Source organism: Phoca vitulina, unplaced genomic scaffold, assembly GCF_004348235.1.
Source record: "Phoca vitulina isolate PV1807 unplaced genomic scaffold, GSC_HSeal_1.0 scaffold2, whole genome shotgun sequence".
Classification (NCBI taxonomy): domain Eukaryota; kingdom Metazoa; phylum Chordata; class Mammalia; order Carnivora; family Phocidae; genus Phoca; species Phoca vitulina.
In genome coordinates, this window is record NW_022589705.1 from 85,948,686 (window position 1) to 85,973,485 (window position 24,800).

Sequence of the window (24,800 nt, forward strand, 5' to 3'; positions counted from 1 at the left end):
TTTTTTTTTTTTTTTTTTTTAAAGATTTTATTTATTTGACAGAGAGAAAGACAGCCAGAGACGGAACACAAGCAGGGGAGAGGGAGAGGGAGAAGCAGGCTTCCCGCCGAGCAGGGAGCCCGATGTGGGGCTCGATCCCAGGACCCTGGGACCATGACCTGAGCCGAAGGCAGACGCTTAACGACTGAGCCACCCAGGCACCCCTTCTTCTTTTTTTTTTTAAACATATAATGTATTATTTGTTTCAGAGGTACAGATTCAACAGTCTTGCACAATTCACAGCGCTCACCATAGCACATCCCCAGTGTCTATCACCCAGTCACCCCATCCCTCCCACCCCCCACCACTCCAGCAACCCTCAGTTTGTTTCCTGAGATTAAGAATTCCTCATATCAGTGAGGTCATATGATACATGTCTTTCTCTGATTGACTTATTTCACTCAGCATAACACCCTCCAGTTCTATCCATGTCGTTGCAAATGGCAAGATTTCATTCCTTTTGATGGCTGCATAATATTCCATTGTGTATATATACCACATCTTCTTTATCCATTCATCTGTCGATGGACATCTTGGCTCTTTCTACAGTTTGGCTATTGTGGACATCGCTGCTATAAACATTGGGGTGCATGTACCCCTTCGGAACCCTACATTTGTATCTTTGGGGTAAATACCCAGTAGTGCAGTTGCTGGATCGTATGGTAGCTCTATTTTCAACTTTTTGAAGAACCTCCATACTGTTTTCCAGAGTGGCTGCACCAGCTTGCATTCCCACCAACAGTGTAGGAGGGTTCCCCTTTCTCCACATCCTTGCCAACATCTGTCGTTTCCTGACTTGTTAATTTTAGCCATTCTGACTGGTGTGAGGTGATATCTCATTGACCTAAACCTGTTCTTTATCTCAGTTAATGGCACTGGCTTTACATAAGCTAAAATCCTGAAGCCACTGTTGATGGACTTATTCCTTGAGTTACTTATCTTTTGTGTATAATCATTTAACAAGGTTCTCTGATTTTTACCTGATGTGGTTGTTGAATTTGTCCCTTCCTCTCCTTTTCCTGCTCTCACTGCCTTAGGACCTCTCATGTCCCTGGCATGTCCAGTTTTGCCCCCCTTCACGTTCATTCTCCACCAGGCAGTATCTCTTTAAAATATAGATCTGACTTTACCACTCCTTTTTCATATCTCTGCTTAAACCCTTTAGGATGTTGAGTGGTATTCGGGGGCATTCACCTTCAAAACAAACTCTACCCTTCTACTTTTTACTACAAGATCTTGTTATATTTAGTTATAGTAACAATCTTCTATATATATATATGCATAGGATCTGTATGTTACTTTTTGTGTATTTGGTTAATCTCAACACTGTTAGTAAAGTATTGTCAGTCAAGATCAAGACAATAGAGTCAGACACTCCTGCACCTTAGCCTTTCCCCTGTGTGTCTCTGTGACCATGGGCGAGTTTCTTAACCTCTGAGTTTGTTTTCTCATCCAGAATTTGAAGATGATAATTGTATTTGCTTCATAAAATTCTAATAAACATAAAATGTGATATATGTAAAGCACTTAGCACAGTGTCTGACACATGATAAGCACTCTGTAAATGTTAAATATTAATATTTCTATATTCAGCTAGTATTTGGGGACCAAATGTTCCCTTTGAACTATACTAATATTACACAGAATAAATGGATGTCGTTATCACTGTCCTTAGGAATTTATGTTCCGAAGAAGAGAAGCTCAACAAGATGATACCATCTCAAAAGTTCTTAATTAAATCTTGAGCATGAAATGGTAGAAAGTCCTTCACTGTAGTCCCTATGTGTGCATAAATTTGATTAGAGGCTTTTGTGCCCATTATATCATATCATTTAACCTTCACAATGGCCAGTCACCTCTCATGGTAACCTCTGCTGTCATTTGGAAGGGAGGAGGTATGCTTAGAACAGTGAATTTTACCAGGATAATCTGTATTATTGAAAAGCTTTAGGCATGCATTTAGGGAGAGGATACTAATAACATTAACTTCCTATTTAGGACAGGAATAGAAAATTAGGAAGAAAAGCAGAGAGAGAAAAAGGAATGGGAAAAAAATGAATAGAATAGCCCCAAATTGGAAACAACCTAAAAGTCCATCAACTGATGAATGTATAAACAAATTAGGATGTGTGTGCGTATATAATATGGAATATTATTCTGCCATGAAAAGGCATGATGTACGGATACATGGATAAACCTTGAAAACATCAAGCTAAGTGAAAAAAGTCACAAAAGACCACATATCGTATGATTCTGTTTATGTGAAACGTCCAGAATAGGCAAATTCTTTGAGACACAAAGTAGAATCATAGTTGTCAGAGGTGAGGAGATGGGGAGGGAGTACTAATGGGTATAGGCTTTCTTTTGGGGATGATGATGATGTCTGAAGTTAGATAGTGGTGATGGTCACACAACTCTGAATATGCTGTTGTGAGATAATAGAAAATATATATATTTATTTTAAAGAGTTTATTTATTTGAGAGACAGAGTGAGCAAGAGAGAGAGCGCACGAGCAGGGGCACAGAGAGAGGGAGAAGCAGACTCCTCTGCTGAGCAGGGAGCCTGACATGGAGCTCAATCCCAGGACCCTGGGATCATGACCTGAGCTGAAGGCAGACGCTTAACTGATGGAGCCACCCAGGCACTCCAATAGAAAATATATATTGCTCTCTGTCACTCCTTACTGGCACAGAGCTCCTAAAACCCGTGTAATTTACTAAGTGATAAGAACACTAGGAGCATCTCTTGTTCGAATGTTGGTCTTTTACCTCCATCGATGACACAGGGCTCCTAAAAGCCTTGTAAATTTCTAAGTGATAGCACTAAGACTATCTTGATCTACTGAGGTGACTCTAGGTAGGCTCTTAGATGGCTCCTGGATGGCTCCTGGATGGAGGCTGGTAACCAGAAAGACCAAATCATTGGAAGTTTGGAATTTTCAGCCCCATCCCCCATCCTAGAGAGAAGAAAGGGACTGCATATGGAATTAGCATTTGATCATACCTATGTGAGGGAGCCTCCATAGAGTCTCAGGGATAGGGGGTTCAGAGAGCTTCGAGTCCGGCAACCATGTCCACACCAGTAACAAGTAATGTACTCCAACTCCAGGGACGGAAGCTTCTGCACTTGAGACCCTCCCAGACCTTGCCCTGTTTATTTATATCTCTTCATCTGTCTGTTCATCTGTTCATTTATGTCTTTTAATAAACTGGTAAATGCAAGTACATGTTTCCCTGAGTTCTGTGAGCTGTTCTAGGAAATTCATCGAACCTGAGGAGAGGGTGGTCATTGGAGCTTCTGATCTATACTGGTCGGCCACCTGGGCTTTCAACTGGCATCTGAAGTAGGAGTGAGGAGAACAGTCTTGTGGAACTGAGCCCTAACCTGTGGGATCTGACATCCTTAGGTTGATAGTGTTTGAATTGAGTTAAATTGTAGGACACCCAGTTGATGTCATGGAGAATTGCTTGTTATGGAGGGGAAAACCCCATATATTTGATGACAAGAAGTGTCAGAAGCGAAGTGTTCCAAGTGGTAAACGAAACACACAATAGGAAATAACTGAGTTTTTCCCTACAAAGGGAAGTGGAAAGACTGGAGTTTTTCCATTACAGCTATAAACAACTGAATTGTATATTTTAAAAAGGTGAACTTTGTAGTATGTTAACTATTTCTCAATAAAGCTATTATTTTTAAAAAAATGAATAGTAGGACTTCGAGTGGTTGTGTCACTAGCATATATAAGGATCTGTCAGAGGCATCAGCCTTAGAATTTAATGCTAAAAACCCTGAAGCTAGAAATGAATCCAGTTAGGGAAGTTATAGCTTAGAAATATAGGAAATAGATTTCAACAAAAACATCATAATCAACAGTACCAGACGTGGAGGAATGTTGGGGTACAACCAAAAACATTGTCTTTTGATGTATTTTATGTCTGAGCTATGAATTATTTTTACTCTATCTTATTGTTTTACTAGTAGCTACGTCTTACCTGAGTGTTCTCAGCTAGGTAGCGAATGCACCACTGTAATAGCCATTCTAGGGGCATTGTTTGATGTCACAAATATGGAACACCTGACTGGGCTCTGAGAGCAATGTCAGTATTTATGGATGAAACACATAAGACATCTGTGTTTTAGAAGTAATGATTCTGCATTTCCTTAGTTCTTAGTTAGCTTAGTTCTTGTGTATTTTTGCCTCAATTGAGCCACTCTGGGTAAATCCTCCTACAGCTTGACCTTTCTTGCCCTTCCAGCTGTCCATCCCATTCTTTATCCATCAAACTGTTCGATCCCCTTGCCTTTCTAGTCCGTTTCATAGACTAGCAGATTATTACCCCAGCTATCACAGCTCTTTCTGCTTTGAGACTTTTCTTGGAAACTCTCTAGTAAAGTCTTCTAGAGAAAATAGTTTCTGGATATATGTATCCAAGAGTTGTTTATTTTTTTTTTTTTATTTTATTTTTTTTAATATTTTATTTATTTATTTGAGACAGAGAGAATGAGAGAGACAGAGCACATGAGAGGGGGGAGGGTCAGAGGGAGAAGCAGGCTCCCCGCCGAGCAGGGAGCCCGATGCGGGACTCGATCCAGGGACTCCAGGATGATGACCTGAGCCGAAGGCAGTCGCTTAACCAACTGAGCCACCCAGGCGCCCCCCAAGAGTTGTTTAGACAGTTGTTGTTTCAAAGGTCTAAGATCCAGACTCTCGGGTTAGCCTTCAGCTGAGGCTCTGTGTTAATCCTCATCTCTCCCTAATTTTACTTTGTTTTGGCCAGTCCTTCACACCTGTTTGGTAGGTGCTAATTCCTACGTTGTTGCCTTGATGCTCTCTTCTCAGCCTACAACATGCTAAAGAACCTGTTGACAATTTTTTCAGTATGGCTGTCTTCACAAAATTTTCTATTCTGATAATTCCTCGACTCTTAACACCTAAATATAATTCTGTCAGTTCACAATATTTGGGAACTCCATGATCTTACAGAGAGACAGATGTGTAAATCTAGGATGGGTAAGGTGAGGAAATGAGGAAGTACCTCTGTTAGGATGTGTTTTATTACTCATAGTGGCTCCCCCAGATTAAGGTTTCAGTAGTCTTGGGCACTTTGCAAAGCACTGGCAATGTGGTCTCACTGATGATCAAATGGGAAGGTGTTTTTTTTATCCATTTTCTTGCATATTCAAGGCAATGAGCCTTAGTGTTGTATTTAGAGGTGAAAAGCATTTAGTAAACAGAAAGATAGCTACTTGTGTTGAAGTCTATTGTCTAATTATCTATTTGTGCTGTAGTGATTGACATTTCTTCATCTGTGCTGGACTTACCTTCAATTGTAGTCTACTTTGATTATGGTAGCGATGATACAAAAGCATTTGTTAAAATGCAAAAATGCCTAGGTTAATGCAGAAAGAGCAGTAAAATACAATACAGACACTTAGAAAATATGCTGATGGTCTCATTGGAGTCATCTTTGCTCTTACTGCTGACAGAATTGCATATGCACTGTCCTCTGACTTTTGGGAACAGATCTTTTCCTTAAAGTCATTTTGCCATTTTATTTTCCTCATGACTTGACATACTATGCCATATTGGTGACAGACAAACTGTTCTTCACACTACCCTTCCTTGTTTAACTCTACATCCTCTCATGCTACAAAACAAAAGACTTATTAACCAAAATGTAAATGAAGTTGGAATTCAGGGGAGAAGGTGCAGGAACAAGCCAGAGTTAAGAGGCAGGGTGTTGTATTGGGAAGACAAGGGCTTTTCAGTTACATCTGTGTTTTATTTTTTTTAAAGATTTTATTTATTTGACAGAGAGAGACACAGCGAGAGAGGGAACACAAGCAGGGGGAGTGGGAGAGGGAGAAGCAGGCTTCCCGCGGAGCAGGGAGCCCGATGTGGGGCTCGATCCCAGGACTCTGGGATCATGACCTGAGCCGAAGGCAGACGCTTAATGACTGAGCCACCCAGGTGCCCCACATCTGTGTTTTAATTGTAGCTCCAGCCTTTACTGTTTCTGCGATTGGGGCAATTGAGTTAACCTGTCTGTATTTCAGTTTCCTCATCTCCGAAATGGAAATAATATAATACTTCCTATCGCACAGAAGGAGACTGAACCAGTGTTTATTGTTGTAGACAGAGACATTAACTTTGGATTGAATTTTGCTTGCAGGGCATTTATTCATTAACAGATTTTCAGTGAGCATCTACTGTGGGTTAGGTGCTATATTAAATGGTGGATATACAAAGGAGACCAATAAGATGCAGTCTTTATCCTCCAAGGGTTCAAACTCTAATATTGGATTCTTAACTTGTGTCCATGCCTTTGATTGTGTAGAATAGCAAAGACACATTAAGTGTGTTGGTGGTAAAAATTTTTAGTGCTGGTGGGGCAGGAAATGGTCCTGCAAGGTAGAAGGTAAATTCGCAGCTTGGATATGCTTCAGAAACTACAGAAACGTGTGGTCTTAAAGATTGTGTAGTAGATGATTGCTAGTAGTGGATTTATTCTCATCCAAGTGAATCCATTTTATTTTTTTTAAGTTTTATTTATTTAAGTAATCTCTACACCTAGCATGGAGCTCAAACTCATGACCCCTAGATCAAGAGTTGCATACTCTATTGACCAAGCCAGCCAGGCTCCCCCAAGTGAATCCATTTAAATATCTTTGGATCTTAAAGTTCCACATTCATAAGTTTTTGAGTCATTATCAAAAAAGAAGACTTTTCCTTGCCTTAATTTCAGAATAATTAAATGCATGTTTTCTTTCATGGTTTTTGTGTTGATATTGTTTGTAAAAACAACACATATTCATTAGACAGTATTCATTATAAAATTTTGAATTTTGCCTTGGCAAAAAGAAACAGGACAGTGGGTATGTAAAAGGTTAACCTGTCTGCAGAGTACCTGTGAGTTAAAAAAAGGAAAAAAAGCAACAATCTAATAGAAGATTGAGTAAATAATAAAAATAAAAATTCATAGAAAAGAACAGCCCCCCATAAAAAAGAAAGAAAACAAAAGATGCCCATCCATTATTGAATGGGAAATACCATTTTTTAGCTATAATATCAAGTACCTGTGACAAGGGAGGAAATACAACACTCATGTATTTGTGCAAGAGTTACTTTTACCGTTCTGGAACTAAATCTGGCAAGAAAGTAGTAAAATCTCTTTCAAGAGGAATTGTACATACCTACTCTGGAATATTGTACAGCTAATACATGAATGAGATAGAACTGTGTGATAACCTGGAGAGATTTTCATAATAAATTAAGGAAAAATAAAGCATTTTGCAAAATAACTTTAGTATGACTCCATTTTTTTCTATTTAAAATAAACATGTATTTGATTATGATTATTTGTATGAGTCATTAAGGTGTAGCCAGCTGTATACCAGAGAGTGTTAATGTTGTTTACCTCAGGCCACTAGAATTAGTTAGTTGGGGAAGGGGCTTATTACCTTTATATTAGTTTCAATTGATACTTTTGTCATTTAAAAAAAGAAAATAGATTAAAAAGCAACAAGAGGAAGAAGAAAAAGCCCTTGGAGTCTCATTACTTGGATGTACAGATACATATTTCTTTTCATAAATGGAAGAATACTATACAAGCTATTTCAAAGTCTTTAAAAAGTACTGTCATTTTTTAGCAGGTTTATAATAGATACATGGGTATACTTAACATTTTAATTTTTTTTAGAAACCCCCCAGGCCATTTTAACACCTTTAAAAGAGGTATAATTCACATAATGTTAAAATGTATATATTTAAAGTCTTGTATTAATTTTGACGTCTGTATATATGCTCATGAAAGTATTACTACCATCAAGGTAATAAACATAATTATCACCCCAAAAAGTTTCCTCCTACCTCTTTATAAATCCCTCTGAGCTGCAGTACCCTCACTCCATTACAAAGGCAAGCACTGATCTGCTTTCTGCCACTATAGATTTATTAGAATGTCATATAAATGAAATCAGAAAGCATAAACTGATCTGGCTTTTTTACTCAATAGATCTGTCCATATTGTTGCACATGTTAGCTCATAAAAATTACTGATATACTATGGATGTACCACAATTTGTTCACCTATTGGTGGATATTAGAGTTGTTTGCAATTTGGAGCTATTAGAGCAAAGTTCTGTGAACCTCTGTGTACAAGTCTTTTTATGGATATATTTTGTCATTTCTCTTGAGTAAATACATAAGAGTGATATGGCTTGGTTCCATGTAAATATATGTTTTAAGCTTTGAAGAAACTGCAGACCATTTTCCAGATATTTGTGCCATTTTACATCCCCACCAGCATTGTGTGAGAATTTCAGGCTGTCCTTTCTCTGTTGAATTTTCTTAATACCTTTTCCCAAAATATGTTATATATATTATATGTGGGTCTATTTCTGGATTCTCTATTTTTCCATTGATCTAGTTGTCTTTCTTGATGCCAGTACCACACTGTCATGATTTCTGAGGCTTGTAATAATTCTTGTAATGAGATAGGATTAAGTCCTCCAACTTTATTCTTCTTTTTCAAAATTGTTTTGGCCATTCTAGGTCTTTTGCTTTTTTATGGCAATTTAATTTTTTGCATTTTTTATTAAGTTTTTTATCTTAATTCCAGTACAATTAACTATGTTAGTTTTAGAATCCGTTTTCTCTACAAATATTTTCTACAAAAAAGCCTGTTGGTTGGGGCGCCTGGCTAGCTCAGTTGGTAGAGCATGTACTCTTGATGTCGTTTAAGTCCCATGTTGGGCATAGAGCGTACGTTAAAGAAAAAAAAAAAAGCCTATGGGAATTTGATTGGGTTTGTGTTGAATACTATGGATAGAATTGACATCTTACAATATTGAATCTTCTGACCCATGAACACGGCATATTTTCACAATTTGTCTTCTTTAATTCCCTCAGCAATGTTTTGAAGGTTTTAATGTACAAGTCTTGTAATTTTGTCAAATTTATATCTTTAGATGCTGTTATAGATGGTATCTTTCCTTTCAATTTTTAAATTTTCATTACTAGTGTATGGAAATACAATAGAGTTTTTTTTTTAGTTTCATATTGCAATCCTGCTAAAATTCATTTACTAGTTTTATTAGCATTTTTTTGTAGAGATTTCTTTGGATTTTCTATGTAAGTACTTTTGTCATTCCTGAACAAAGACAAATGAAGTAGAATTTTATTTCTTTTTCTTGACTTACTGCCCTAGCTTAGTACCTTCAGTATAATATTGACTGGAAATGGTGAAAGTAAACATTCTTGGTTCCAATCTCAGAAAGAAAGCATTCAATCTTTTACAACATTAAGTACGATGTTAGCTGTAGGTTTTTGAATTGTCTGGTCAAGGAAATTCTTTTTTATTCCTAATTTTCTGAGAGATTCATTATTTCAGTCAGGGATAGAAATTGGATTTTATTGAATGTTTTTCTTATACATCTTGAGACGGTCATGGTTTCTTTTGTTAACTATTTGCTTTATGTTACTTGATGTTTAAATAATAGACCAACTTTGCTTTCCTGAAATAAAATTTGTCTCTGAGGCAGGTTTTGTTTGTTTGTTTGTTTTTACATTATTGAATTTGGTTTGCTACAATTTTATTTAGGTTTTTTTTGCATCTTAAGTTCATGAGGGATATTGGCTTGTGGTTTTCTGATAATTTTCATATTTGGGCATCTGGGTAATGTTGACCTCATAGAATGAGTTGGTAAGTAGTCCCTCCTCTTCAGTACTCTAGAAAAGTTTGTATAGAATTGATACTATTTCTTCCTCAAATGATTAGTAGAATTGACTGATGAAGCCATGGGAAAAATAGGTCCCATAATGAGGAGAAAATGAGTCAATCAAAACTGATTTGTAACTGACATAGCTGTTAGAATTAGCAGACAAAATAGTTATTAAGTACAGTTATTATAACTGCATTTCCCGTGTTCAAAAAGTAGTGACGTCCATGACATAATTAGAGAAACATAATTGATAGAAATAGTAGATAGAAATTAGTAAGGCTATAGAAGACTTCAGTAGCACAGTCAACCAACTTGACCTAATTGACACAAGACACTCAAACAACAGATACATGAGTGCGATTGTCAAATTTACCAAGATTGACCATATTATGACTTAGAGACAAGTTTTAATTTCAGAGGATTCAAATCAAAGCAGGTATGTCCTCTGACCACAATGCAGTTAAATTGGAAATGAGTAAGATAAACATCTCTGGAAAATCCCCCAAATATTCACAACGCAGAGTACTAACCACTATACGATCACGGCCTCCCCCAAATATTCAGAAACTAAATTACACACTTCTGTATAACCCAAGGGTAAAAGAGGAAATCAAAGGGAAATTATAAAGTATTTTCAATTGCATGGAAATAAAACCCAAATAAAAATTTGTGCTTGTATTCATTTCCTGTTGCTGCTGTAACAAATCACCACAAACCTGGTGACTGAAAACAACACAAATTTATTATGTCACAGTTTGGGAGGTCAGAAGTCCAAAATCAGTTTCATTGGACTAAACTTGAGGTAGCAACAAAAATGTATTTTTTGGGAGAGAATCTGTTCCCTTGCTTTTTCCATCTTTCAGAGGCTACCTACATTCCCCTTGGCTCTGGTCTTTTCTTCCTGTTCAAAGCCAGCACCATAACATCTTCAGATGTCTCTGATTCTCTTGCTTCCCTCCCAATTGTACGGACCCTTTTGATCACATTGGGCCCACTAGGTTAATTCAGGATAAGAGTCTTCCTCCCTTGAGATCCCTTAAGTTAATCACATCTGCAAGGTCACTTTTGTCGTGTAAGGTAACATATTACATAGGGTGCAGGGATTGGGACATGGACATCTTTGGCAGTACATTGTTCTGCATATCACTCTGCTAATGTAGTATTTAGGTGGCAGTTTACACCTCTAAATGCACATATTTAGATATATGTGGTGGCTCAGTCATTAAGCATCTGCCTTCGGCTCAGGTCATGATCTTAGGGTCCTGGGATCGAGCCCCGCATCAGGCTCCCTGCTAGGCGGGAAGTCTGCTTCTCCCTCTCCCACTCCCCCTGCTTGTGCTCTCTCTTTTGCTGTGTCTCTCTCTCTGTCAAATAAATACAATCTTAAAAAAAAAAAAAAAAAAAGGTCTCAAATTAATGACCTCAGCCTCCATGTGAAGAAACTGTTCAAATAACAAATTATGTAAGATGAATAAAATCTGAGATCCGTAAAACATGGTGACTATAGTTGATAGTACCGTTTTGTGTAATGGAAATTTGCAAAGAGAAAAGAACTTAAATGTTCTTACCACCCCCCCAAATATATATGTGAGATGATAGATGTGTTAATGAACTAGATGGAGGAAGTCTTTGCACAATGTGTGCATATATCAGATCACCACAATGTATACTCTAAATGTCTTATTATTTTATATGTCACTTATACCTCAACAAAGCTGAGATTTTTTAAAAAAAGAACAAATTAAACCCAACGGAAATAATAAAGATAATAGGGGAAATTTTAAAAACAGAAAACAAAACAATTAGGAAAAAAGATGAATACAATGAAAAATGTAATTATTGAGAATATTAGAAGTATTAACAAACCAAAATAAAAAAATGAACAAACCAACAGTTTGACTCTTACCTTCACAATGTGTAGTGTTAAAGCTGGAAGTAAAAAAATTTTTCAACTTTCTATTTTTATTTGAATCCAGTTAACATACAGTGTTATATTAGTTTCAGATGTACAGCGTAGTGATTCAACATGGAAGTAAAAATTTTTTTGTTAGAGATGTATGTTTTTGGTGGAATTCTGTCTAGAATCCTCATTTTGTTTTCTTTTTTGGTTCCAGCACTAGACCCCAAGCAGACTAGTTTATACTATTTAACCTTATGTGAAGAAGTCATAGAGCCTTTTAACATATGATGAGAAGCATAATCATCAAGCCATCCATACATTTCAAATAGTAACCCCTGAAAAGATGCTGGAAAACAATGACAGACTTACTCCTTAGTGTTGCTTTAGGTTGACATCTCTCAGTGACCCATCAGTTTTACTTATTTTATCACCATTAATAGTTTTTCTAGTTCATGTACATGTCCATTGTAAAAACTTACCTTCTCTCAACTGGGTTTTTTCTTTGCTCTGCCCCAGTTTCTTAGAAAAATCATCAAATTTCCTAGGTTCTCATAAGGATCTATGGAAGAACAAAAAGACAGATTAGGATCCCCAGCCTCAAGAAACTTTAGATAAAATTCTTGAATATATTGTAATTGGTATCATATAATGCCAGCTTCTAGGAATTAAAAACCAGGATCTAAAAAAGGGAAATAACATGTGAAAAAATGATAGGAAAAAGACAAGAACTGGGTGTTAAGTGTGGGAACTCTGATTGGAAGTTCCATTATTAGAACATTCTACTCTTTATATACAACTCTGTGACAATGTAAGGAGGCCCTTCCCTTACCAGTAGTGACGTATCTATTCTTCATAAGTCTTCATAGTGTTGTGTCTCTTCAGTCCAGAGACTCAGACTCTGGACACACTCATCTTAAATCTTAGAGCTAAAGAGTTCATGTTATATTTCAAAAGAACAGAGAACTAGAAGGGAGACTTTTTATAATTCACGGTCTCTTATCTGGGTATTATGTGGCCACAAGGTCTTCAGCTGATTCGTGCCTTTTAGGCACTCCTAGACCATCTCATTCTTGTTACTGGATCATGGGGGAAAAATTAAAACCTCCTGCCAAACCAGAAAATGCTCTTCACAAATACAGGAAAGAAAGAAAATAGTTTTATTATTGAATAAGCACTAAGTGAGCATTACATGCAACCCACTAATGAGATTACAGACAGAAGGAAATCTCACCCTTTCCTAAAGCCAGGCAAATACAATTCATTACATACATGCTCATACATGTACATTCATTACATGCATGTACATACATGTTCTCAAGATAATTTGTCCTCATGTAGCAAGACTATACCGGCACCATTGCTGCTGTATCTAGTTCACTGGAAATTCTCTTTGTAGTTGGGGTGTCCATCTGTGTTAGTCATTTGCCTTTATCCAGAGGAGAAATTAAACTTCGCATATGTTTATGATAAGCAGGTAGTTGCCTAGAGGAAACTCCCATGATTACAAGAAGAGATGGCTCCCAGAGTCTTTTTTTTTTTTTTTAAAGATTTATTTATTTGACACAGAGAGACACAGCGAGAGAGGGAACACAAGCAGGGGGAGTGGGAGAGTGAGAAGCAGGCTTCCCACCAAGCAGGGAGCCCGATGTGAGGCTTGATCCCAGGATCCTGGGATCATGACCTGAGCCGAAGGCAGACGCTTAACGACTGAGCCACCCAGGCGCCCCTGGCTCCCAGACTCTTAAGAAAGTCATTCCTGAGTTATAAAGCTGCCAAGAGTCTTCTTTAGCATTTAAAAAGATTTACACATATACCAGGAGGATAGAGGAAGGATTTACAATTACAAGCTTTCTCTAAGCAAAGATCTAAGAAAAGGGAAAGTAGAAGAGGTCTTTTCCCTTTTTGGCACCAGAAAAAAAATGAAATTTTATTAACCTTTAACAGTTTACTGGGCACTTACTTGACTACTGAGGAAATAAGTAATAAAGAAGAAGTGATCTAGTAAAGAGAAGCAAGTTTACCAACATGGTATCTTCAGTAAAAGTTGTTTTCGGATTTATATTGCATAGCTAGTGGAATATGTTAGGACTAAAAGTTTACCTCTCCTATGTAATCACCTCTTTCACATTCTTTTAATCTCTGTGGAATGATGATGCTTCCACTTTCTGGTGTAAAACAAATGCTGTCGAAGAGTTCCATGAGTTCTCCAAGTCCACTGTAGATCAAAAAACATGTAAAATTCTAACATCTTTGGTAAGATTAACTTTTTTTTTTTTTAAGATTTTATTTATTTGTCAGAGAGAGAGAGTGCGTACAAGCAGGGGGAGTGGCAAGCAGAGGGACAAGCAGACTCCCCACTTTGCAAGGAGCCTAATGCAGGGCTGATTCCCAGCAACCTGGGATCATGACCTGAGCCGAAGGCAGACACTTAGCTGACTGAGCAACCCAGGCGTCCTGGAAAGAGAAGATTAACAGTTCTTAAAATTTATTTCAGTAGTATTTTTATAAAGAGCGGTCCTAAAATCTAGAACAGAATACCTCCACTTCAGTCATATAAGATAAAACAAGATTGAAACAATTAGTAAAAATCAGTTTTAAAAGCTTCACTCTTTTATTTCTTCAAATTTTAAATTGTTACAAATATTGAAGAACAGAGGAAAGCCCTGCCATTGTTCAAATATCGTAGTCTGAGTCTTAACATTAAACTTTTTTCCTCATTTCCTTCCAGACTTTACATAAGTATTTTACACGGTTATAAATGTAATACAGGTATAATTTTTTATTTTGCCTTTTGTCTTTTTTAACCTAATGTATTTTTAAGCCCTTAGCCTACTCTAACTAGCCCAAAGCCAAATCTTTGCTACTAGAAGCAGCTCATAGAAATCTTTGCTGCGACTTGGTCCTGGTCAGTTGATTGACACTTCAGCTGTGTAATTCCATCTTACAGTGGACTTCCTACAGACCAGTCAGGAAGTTTTTCTTTCTTCCTACTTACTCTTGACTAAAGTGACTTAATAAAAGTCATGTACATCTAATCCTTTTATAGTTCTTTACTGCCTATTATTTTATCTTTCATGATTTACTTGCTTTCAAATACCAACCTGTGAACTTTTCTTCCCTTAACAAAAATGTAGTAGATTGAACCTACAGGGATTTTGACTAAGTTGATTTGTTACGGTAGTTCCTACCAAAAGATCAAAACTATAAAGGTTCACATTCTTGTTTGCAGTTCAGTTTAAAAAAAACAAAGATTAGGGGCGCCTGGGTGGCTCAGTCGTTAAGCGTCTGCCTTCGGCTCTGGTCGTGATCCCAGGGTCCTGGAATCGGGCCCGCGTCGGGCTCCCTGCTCAGCGGGAAGCCTCCTTCTCCTTTCCCACTCTCCCTGCTTGTGTTCCCTCTCTCTCGCTGTGTCTCTCTCTGTGAAAAAAAAAAAAAAATAAATCTTTAAAAAATAAAAAATAAAGATTGTAAAAATATATAGTGTACATATACTTGTGTCTTTTAAATGCTGGCAAGAAATTCGGCCAAAATATTCACAACATCTCAGAGATATTTTTTCCAACTTTATATCTGTCTGAATTTTATAAGTGTTCCTCAATGGGCATATCTTACTTTTATGATTAGAAAAAAATACATGTGTGGCACCTGGCTGGCTCCGTTGGTAGAATGTGCGACTCTTGATCTCTGGGTCATGAGTTCAAGCCCAACATTGGGTGTGAAGCCTACTTTAAAAATTAAGAAAGAGAGAAAGGTTATAAATATTTTTCTTATAAAACCCTGCATTTTGGAAAATAAGGAAGCTAACCATTGCCATCCTTTTATACTAAATTTCTACCCTCCAAGCTCCCTCTCCCCATTTTGGGGAATTTTTCTAAGTCTTAGGGTGAATGATAGTCTGTGTATATGTAGGAATTGTGACTGGCAGGACTAGGAGAAGAAAGAATAATCTAGATACAGAAATAGCATTGTGGGGGCACCTGGGTGGCTCAGTCGTTAAGCATCTGCCTTCGGCTCAGGTCATGGTCCCAGGGTCCTGGGATCGAGCCTCACATCGGGCTCCCTGCTCAGCGGGGAGCCTGCTTCTCCGTCTCCCACTCCCCCGTGCTGTGTTTCCTCTCTCGCTGTGTCTGTCTCTGTCAGATAAATAAATAAAAATTTTTAAAAATAAATCTTAAAAATAAAAAAGAAATAGCATTATGCTAGTGATAAGAGGCATGTGTGTCATTCTTGCACTTACTATACACTATTTCTGACATCTCTTAGTCAGGAGTTCAGATTAGTGACCAGGGCTTAACTATTTGGACTTTCTTTAGCACTCATACTCCTGCAAAGAAGAGGCAGTATATGTTCTAGATCATGTTTTACACACCATAGCTCTTCAGGATGCATTCTGTCTCTGTCTCTTAGCTGCTATTGATTCTTCTTATGTGATCTACCATTTTACATAATAGTTTTTCTCAGTGTTCTAATTACGTCAGGCTTCAGGGAAGACTGTGCAAAATTACATGGGTTTAGTAAAATTCAGTCAACTTATGAATCTTCTCTATTAGCCCCCTTTCTCCAAGCCCAGCACTTACCTCCTGAATTGCACAGGGATAGTTGTTAGCTTTTAAATTGCAAGATTAAAAGCTTGACTCCAATAGAGGCCATATAAAAAGTAAATGAAAAACAAGGGACTCTTCTACTTACAGGAATGACTTGTCAGGCCTTTACCAGATGTCATTAAAATGTATTGCATTGTGCTTTCTTTTTTAAAATAGAGTCGCTACCAGTTACAATAGTTTTGATAGGGCACAATTTTCTGGAGTCTGTATTCCATTCTAGGGGGAGAGTTGAAAATGGGAACGTTTCTAACTTGGTACAGTCTTGGCATGAGTCTCTGTCCAAGAAAAGCAAAGAATCTTCTAAAACCCAATCATTAAACTTGTCTGTGTCCCTAGTATTTTTCTGAATTTATATATTAGTCATTTCCTAACAAGAGCACTCAAGGAAAACATCATTTTTCTGCCAATAATGTAAAAATTTGCAGAAGTCTTGAAATCATAGTATTGCTTTTTTGTTTACGTTTCCTTATTTTGTATTTTAAAGTAGTAGAAATTAAATGTGCCTATAAGAGTTGAGTTCTTATGAGGGGTAGGGGAAACTGCTTTAGGTATCTCTAAATTCAGATAATTTTGAATCTCATACAGAGATTGTCCCTTGTCCTGTGGTGCTTTCATTCAAGACGAGGGGGAGAGAATCCGTGTCTTTGTCTTGGGGTGTCCGTATTACATCTTTCATATAGAGCTGCTATTATTTCTTTAGTCAGCAAATTTAAGTGCCCACTTTGTGTAAGGAACTCTGCTTGGCATGGTGTATGATGCCTTAAAGAATATTTTCAATAAAAGAATAACCCAGTCAGATCAGTTATTTATAAAGGCCGTCCGTCAGTATTGTATATGATGTCTTAAAGTGAGAATCAGAGACAGTTAAGAGACCATCTTATAGTAACATCAGTGCAATAATATGGGCCTAATCTAAGGTATAGGCATTGGGAATGGGCTAGAAAGGAAAGAACAAATCTGAGACAGTGTCTTAAATGTAATTCTCTTATTCTAGCTAATTCAGGATTAATTGTCCGGTAAATCAGAGTTGATGTCTCTGTCTTCCTCCCCACTCTTCCCTCCTCCCCACTATAGCACACCCAAAGTTTAGTGCACCTCTCCTTCAGTAATGGTAGGAGAGGGGATGTATATCAGAATCTATTCAGACACTAGGTATGTATGTATCTGTGTTCAGGTTTTCAGAAGATTGTATATCTCCTAAAGAAGTGTGTGTTTTCTCTTACTTCATTTTGTGAATTACTACTTTAAATCAGAACTTGAAATAGCCACTTAAACAGAGTAACAATTTCTGCTGCATAAGGAGCTCTTTTTTAAAAAGCATGTTATGTTGTCCATGGAAGAAATGTTTTTTTGTTTTTGTTTTTATGGTTTTCGGTTGTGGGTATGGTTGATATATTCCTGAAAAATAAAGTTTATCCACATCTTTGGTTTTTGTTGTTTAGAGGGAACCACTCCTGAGTGTATATTTGATACCAAAGAATCCTCCAGAAAGTGGTCTTCCCCTTTTCTCTGAATGGAATTTAGAGCTAAATTTATGCATATATGAAATAAAATTTAAAATAAAATGTACATGTTTCCTAAGCTCTAACTCTTAAAGAGAGCTCTGCTGTGGAATCAGAATTAATCACATTTTGGAGAGATGCGCATAAAACAGACTGGTTATATAAAATCAGAAGATCCATAAAAAATGAAAAGAGACCACTACATACATACATACATACACACATGAATATACATATTCAAAAGAAGACTGTGAAGCAGTAGAAAATTTAAACCCATGCATGGTTACCACAATTTTAATTCCATACTTTGGGAAAATAGTTTACTTTGAGTAGGTCACCAAAGAAGAACAACAGTGGTCTAATGTTTTCTTGTTCATTAGGGTCCGTGAGGGGAAGGATTAAAAAAAAAAAAAAAAATTGAGGTGTGTGTAACAAAGGAAATTTACAAGAGTATTTTTTATGATGTTGCAATAATTTTGAGAAGAATGTTAAATGTTTCCTTTTCCTTGTTCCCCAGAACAGTGTAAGTGTTCATATTCTGCTGTTCTTCTGAAAAAGAGTAGGCTGTCCAGAGAGATTGGTTGGTTTTGCTTAATGAGTGATCTTATATTTCTGTAGGGAAATAGTACAGGGTACCTTCAGCTTTGTGTTTATTCACTTTTGATAATGTCTCTATTTGTTAAGTGGCCTTTCTTTGACTCTTCTCCCTACCCATCTGCCTGTCATACCTTACTTCTGTTGACTCATGTGTTAACTTCTGTAGGATCCTTTTAAAATATTCTATTTGCTATCTGATGTTTAGTCTTTAAATTGTACATCCAAATGTTGAATGATTTTGTGGAATTTGCAAGCCAAATGAATATTTAAAAATCCTTTGTAGGCTTAATTTTCCATCTAGAACTTCTGATACAATATAATCAGTAAAAATTAGGTTATCTTTCTTGATTTTCTCCCCAGCAGTATGAACAACTAGACTGATAGTATTGATCTGAAATGAGAACTGAATGTTGTAGAAGTGCTGCCTAGTGAAATCTTAATCAGAGTGTTCTTTTATTGTCTAGAAAGCTTTAAAAAACAGAAGCTGGAATTTGGTATTTTTTGTAGCTTAAAGGAACCTTAGATATCACCTAATCTCACTCCCCTCTTTATAGTTAAATATGCAGGTGCCAGAGAAGTGTGACTTGCTTTAGATCACATAATTAATTAATAATAGAAGCAGACCCAAGCCTAGAATTGGCTGGTGGGCCAATTTCTCGTATAGATACCACATACTGAATTATGTTTCCTAACCATGAAATAGGAGGAACCTAGGACACTGGTTGGAAGGCTGTATGTGCTGATGTGAACAGTCTGTGCCTAAGACATGTGCCAGTGCAATCTTTGGGCCACAACCACACAGTTGTTCACTTGATCATTCAGCTGTTTCTTCCATATGGGTGAAGCCCTCTTGTGTTCTGCTAAATTTGAATACAGGTATCATTTTAGACTCGGTATTTCCAAACATGACTTTGCAGTGGGAAGTAATGGCCCTGATCTTGTATTTCAGCTCAGACAGCTGTAACTGCACCAAAGATGTGGAAGAAACCAAAAGATCGGACCCGAACCACTGAAGAGGTGTTAGAGGCAGAAGTGGAGGTAAGGGGCAAAGTAAATCTCTTTAACTTATCTTCAGAGTAGTGGTGCCATTTCCTAAGACAAGTGTGGATTTATCTCTCTTTTTTGAGATACTGTTTTTCAAACAAAACGTGATATATCAAGCTCAGTCTGATTGTTTTGGTCCACCTACAGAATTTTAAAAAGATTTTTGATACCATATGCAGTTTCACCAGATTCTTGTCTCTCTTTCAAAATTCCTCTTCTAAAATGGCAAAACTAATGTACTGCTTAATTTTTGGTTAATCCCCCAACCCCCTCAATTGAATTTTTCCTTCTGTTAACTAGATGGAAAGACTACTCTGGTAAAGAAAAATGGAAACAGTTTTTTCAAATACTCAGTAGCAGTGGTGGTTGGTAGAAATCATCAAGTACATTTTAGGGAAATTCATCTTTTAACTGCATCCCAGTAACATAACTTTTCACATATGATTTGTCTGTTTGAAAACTAAACCATGCCAGATTTTGCTGTAGGTTACAGCACGACAGGAGACCATGTAAAGAAGAAACAAGGGTAGAGTTACTCCTAAGGAGTGTCCTATCACTTTCATAGTCTATAATCTCAGTATCCTTAGTGCTGTGTTCTGAAGTTTATAAATGAAGAGTAATCTAAAAAATATGTATGTTGCTTTTTTCTTTTTGAACTCTTAACATCTACTTTATTAAAATTTTTATTAAATGCGTAAGGTGATAACATTAGAATATACAGAATATTTTAAAGTGACTTTAAATGCATTTATTTCAAAAGGCTTTTCTCTCTAGTTTTAACTCTTACCCTTTCCAGGCAGTTCACAGTACCCCTTTGTTACTTCCCCGTCCTGTCACTGCTCTTACGTGATGCTCTACTGATGTCACAGTTAGTCCCATAGCAACCACTAAAATGTTTCTTGGAAGTGATTTCAGTGTGGTTATCAGGGGGTAAGAATTGGCAGGAAGTTATAGAGGTGCAAATAGTTGCTGCACTTGTCTTGCAGCTGAACAAGAAAATGTTGCTCCTACAGAGAATAAAATACCTTCCAGAGGCAGGGGGATCTCATACATTCCTGGTATGGCTGTAAGAGCTTCATAAACTGGTTTCTCTTTCGATTCCACTATTTTTTATTCATTTTCTTCTGTTATACTTCTTATTCCTCTGCTAGATTTCTAAGCATTATTGAATATTAAATGGGTAGGCCATCACTGCCGCAAATACTCATCCTCTTCTTTAGGTCAGGGGTTGACCAGCATTTTCTGTAACAATTTCTCAGCTCTGTTCCTGTAGCCCAAACACTGCCATAGACAGTGTGTAAATGGATGATTGTGACTGTATTCCAGTAAAACTTCATTGATGGACATTGAAATTTGAATTTCATATAATATTCATGTGTCATAAAATACTCTTCTTTGGAATTTTTTCAGTGACTGCAAATGCAGAAACCATGCTTACCTTGCACACTGTACAGAAATGGGATGAGCCAGATTTGGCCCATGAACCATAGTTGGCTAAAACCTGCTTCAGATTGTTATTCTTCATACATGAGAACTATTTTGACTTACTCTGAATCAATCACTTTTTTCTTAACCTTATAGTTTAAAAGTATAATAAAAAAGAATTTGTTTGCACACACACCTTTTTTTCCCCCCAGAAATCCAATTCCTTGTCTTTCCTATAGTTGAACATTTATTAGAGTAGTTTAGTGCATACTGGGTGTCATTATCTTTTTTTTTCACTGATCCTCAAGCTCTCCATTTCTTCCAGATTTTTCACAGCCTTTAAAACAATGGGTTTCAGATATTAGCATATTTTAGGTTATATATTAGGTTATTATATCATTGCAAATATTTTATCAAATTCTATAAATTATAGCCTAGAAGGGTAACGTGCAGGGTAATTCATCTTAAAATTGCTGGTCAAGGCATCTTAAAATTTGTTTTAAAATTTTAGGATATTTCATCTGTTATTACACACATAGTTGTCTGGTCTGACTTTCTGGCACTTCAAAAACTCATGAGTTGAATAGGCAGTTTTATCAACTAAATTCTTCTTTTAACAGCTTCCTATAAAAATTTAACCTTTGACAGTCAAGCCAATAAGGTATTTTCTTTCTTTAATCTGGTTTTCTTAGTAAACAGTTTAGGAACTGTTAGTTACAAACTAGTTTAATATGAGTGTCATCCAGCTAAAAGAAAAATAATCATCATAAATACTTAGTGCAGCTAATTTTGTGATTCCCTTGAAAAATATCCTTCTAACAGTGTTCCTCAGACACCTCAGTGATTTTGTGTTCTCTAAATTATGGTTTGTTGCTTATGGAACCAAGTTTCTTTATACTTCTTTTTCCAGTTAGAAATTAACTTTCCAGGTAATACATTCTCTAGTTATATCCAGTAGATTTTCTTTTGCTGATTTTAGGTACAGAGAAGAGGCCTGATATATTTTTTCTCTAAAATAACACTTTTATAAGCTCTGAAAAAAGAACTCCCTATAACTGTATAATGTAGTTATACTGCTCTTTAATAAGTTTAAGTACCATCGACAGACTGTCATGCCAAATTATGTTTTTTTAAAGGTTTTATTTATTTTTTGACAGAGAGACAGCAAGAGAGGGAACACAAGCAGGGGGAGTGGGAGGGGGAGAAGCAGGCTCCCCGCCAAGCAGGGAGCCCAATCCAGGGCTTGATCCTAGGACCCTGGGATCATGACCCGAGCCGAAGGCAGACGCTTAACAACGGAGCCACCCAGGCGCCCCTCTCATGCCAAATTATTAAGGATCTTGATGATCTATACTTAATTAGAAGGTGTCATTGCAAGGTCATTATAAGTTAGACTACAAAAGAATGTAGAATAAGAAAAAGTAAGGTTGTTGATTCGTGATTCAAACTTGGGGGATCTGTTTTTTCTCAAACTTTAAAAGATGCTCACTCTGTGCCATGTTTTAAAAAGAAATTATTTCAACCTTTATTTTCTTGAAATTTTTATGTCTGTCTTTCTTTTGATGGTTTCCATACTGTGTTTTCCTGTTGGGCGAGTAGAGAAAGCACATGTGCACACACAGGGGGTGTGTGTGTGTGTGTGTGTGTGTGTGTGTGTGTGTGTGTTTTCAAGTTTGTGTTTGCATGAACTTTTTGTTTTCATTATGGAAGCAAGTCCTAAAAACCATCTGTTTCTGTTGACAACATTTAAAAATTTTGTCTTTTCCCCATGATCTGATGTATGTTAGAAGAAAATTGACTAGTAGTATACCTGTTATATTTTACTTATGTAAGAAAGTAGGATTTGTAACTCTTTAATTTTTTGAAAAAACAATTTTATGAATCAATTGGGGTAACCACTTGCTTGTGTATATGACGTTCTTTTATACAATCCTCTGTTGAATGAGTTCAACAGAGCCTCTATTTTTTGCTCTCCTAGCATGAATTTTTCAGTTAGAATGTCTATTTCCTCTGAGTGCTTCTTCCAAAGGCTTGTTTTTTTAGAGTGCTTACCCTTCATGGTAAAGGAAGACATAAAGTTCATGGAGAAGTGCCTCAAGGAATTTTGATGGTTCATATATGGTCCTCAAGAAATTTTTTTAAAGATTTTATTTAATTATTTAGAGAGAGTGCATGCAGGGTAGGGGCAGAGGGATAGAGAGAAGAGAATCCCAAGCAGACTCTGCGCTGAGCAAGAAGCCTGTTGCGGGGCTTCATCCCACGACCCTGAGATCATGATCTGAGCCAAAACCAAGAGTCAGATGCTCAACCAACTGAGCCACCCAGGCGCCCCAAGAAATTAATTTTTGTTTGATATATATGAAACTATTGTGGTCAAAAATCATCTGGTGAATAACTTCAATTCTATTTTGCTTTTTAAAAATAGGGTGCATCAAGGGCGCCTGGGTGGCTCAGTTGGTTAAGCGACTGCCTTCGGCTCAGGTCATGATCCTGGAGTCCCTGGATCGAGTCCCGCATCGGGCTCCCTGCTCGGCAGGGAGTCTGCTTCTCCCTCTGACCCTCCCCCCTCTCATGTGCTCTCTCTCTCTCAAATAAATAAATAAATAAAATCTTTAAAAAAAAAAAAAAATAAAATAAAAAATAAAAATAAAAATAGGGTGCATCAAACAGAGAAAGACATGTATCATATGACCTCACTGATACGAGGAATTCTTAATCTCAGGAAACAAACTGAGGGTTGCTGGAGTGGGGGGTGGGGTGGGAGGGATGGGGTGACTGGGTGATGGACACTGGGGAGGGTATGTGCTCTGGTAAGCACTGTGAATTGTGCAAGACTGTTGAATCTCAGATCTGTACCTCTGAAACAAATAATGCAATATATGTTAAGAAAGAAAAAAGGAAGAAGAAGAATGTAGCAGGAGGGGAAGAATGAAGGGGGGGAAATCGGAGGGGGAGAAGAACCATGAGAGACGATGGACTCTGAAAAACAAACTGAGGGTTCTAGAGGGGAGGGGGGTGGGAGGATGGGTTAGCCTGGTGATGGGTATTGAGGAGGGCACGTTCTGCATGGAGCACTGGGTGTTATGCACAAACAATGAATCATGGAACACTATATCTAAAACTAATGATGTAATGTATGGGGATTAACGTAAGAATAAAAAATTAAAAAAAAAAAAATAGGGTGCATCAGCAGCACCTTGGTGACCCAGTCGGTTAAGCATCCCTCTCTTGATTTTGGCTCAGGTTGTGATCTCAGGGTCTTAAGATCCAGCCCCACATCAGGCTTCGTGCTCAGCATGGAGTCTGCTTGAGATTCTCTACCTCTGCCCCTGCCACTTGTGTGCTCTCTCTCTCTCTCTCAAAAATAAATAAAAATAAACCTTTAAAAAATAAAAATAAGATGCACCAGAACCCAGATTTCTCCCTCCGTAGAGGAATATATACCAAGCACTTTTCTGTATATAATTTGAATAAGGTTACAACCACAGAGACTTCTAAGAACCAATAAACAAAGTAGATTTTAATTAACAAGTGGCCTCCTTGTAAAATGAGAGATGATCAACTTTGTAGGACCTAGATACTTTATTCATCAAACTCTCCATTTAGCAGCAACAGGAATACAAAAAAATACCTTCTAATGTTTCTTTTTATATATTTGCTGAGCCTTAGTGGCAAGGGTAGGAGTGCTTGATTTAGATTTCTGACTAGGACTCTTTCATGTCCAACAAGTGCAAGGATTAACAGTTCTTTCCATTCGAACCTTTGGTACATTTAGATTTCATTAGTCATGTTAAAGCATTTCAGTAGCCATGTGACTTGTCTTCTCTATGCCAAGAGATGAAATGAGAAAAGTGTTTTAAATAAACTTAGCATTGTACCATATGCTGAACACAGTCATCCTTTTTTTGAGTGACATGTTTTCCTGTGCCTTTTGAGGGGATAGGTGTAGGTTTACATGCATATTT

The 24,800-nt window shown here is 37.1% G+C and overlaps 1 protein-coding gene across 18 annotated transcripts in view; it reads left to right on the forward strand.

Moving 5' to 3' along the window:
* The window catches only part of EIF4G3 (eukaryotic translation initiation factor 4 gamma 3), a 333,115-nt gene that overhangs the window by 228,677 nt on the left and 79,638 nt on the right, over nucleotides 1-24,800 (forward strand). For all 18 annotated transcript variants that reach the window (XM_032391835.1, XM_032391889.1, XM_032391850.1 and 15 more), the window contains one exon: nucleotides 19,316-19,404. In XM_032391835.1, the coding sequence (XP_032247726.1) occupies nucleotides 19,316-19,404 (89 nt within the window). The remainder of the gene's footprint in view (nucleotides 1-19,315; nucleotides 19,405-24,800) is intronic.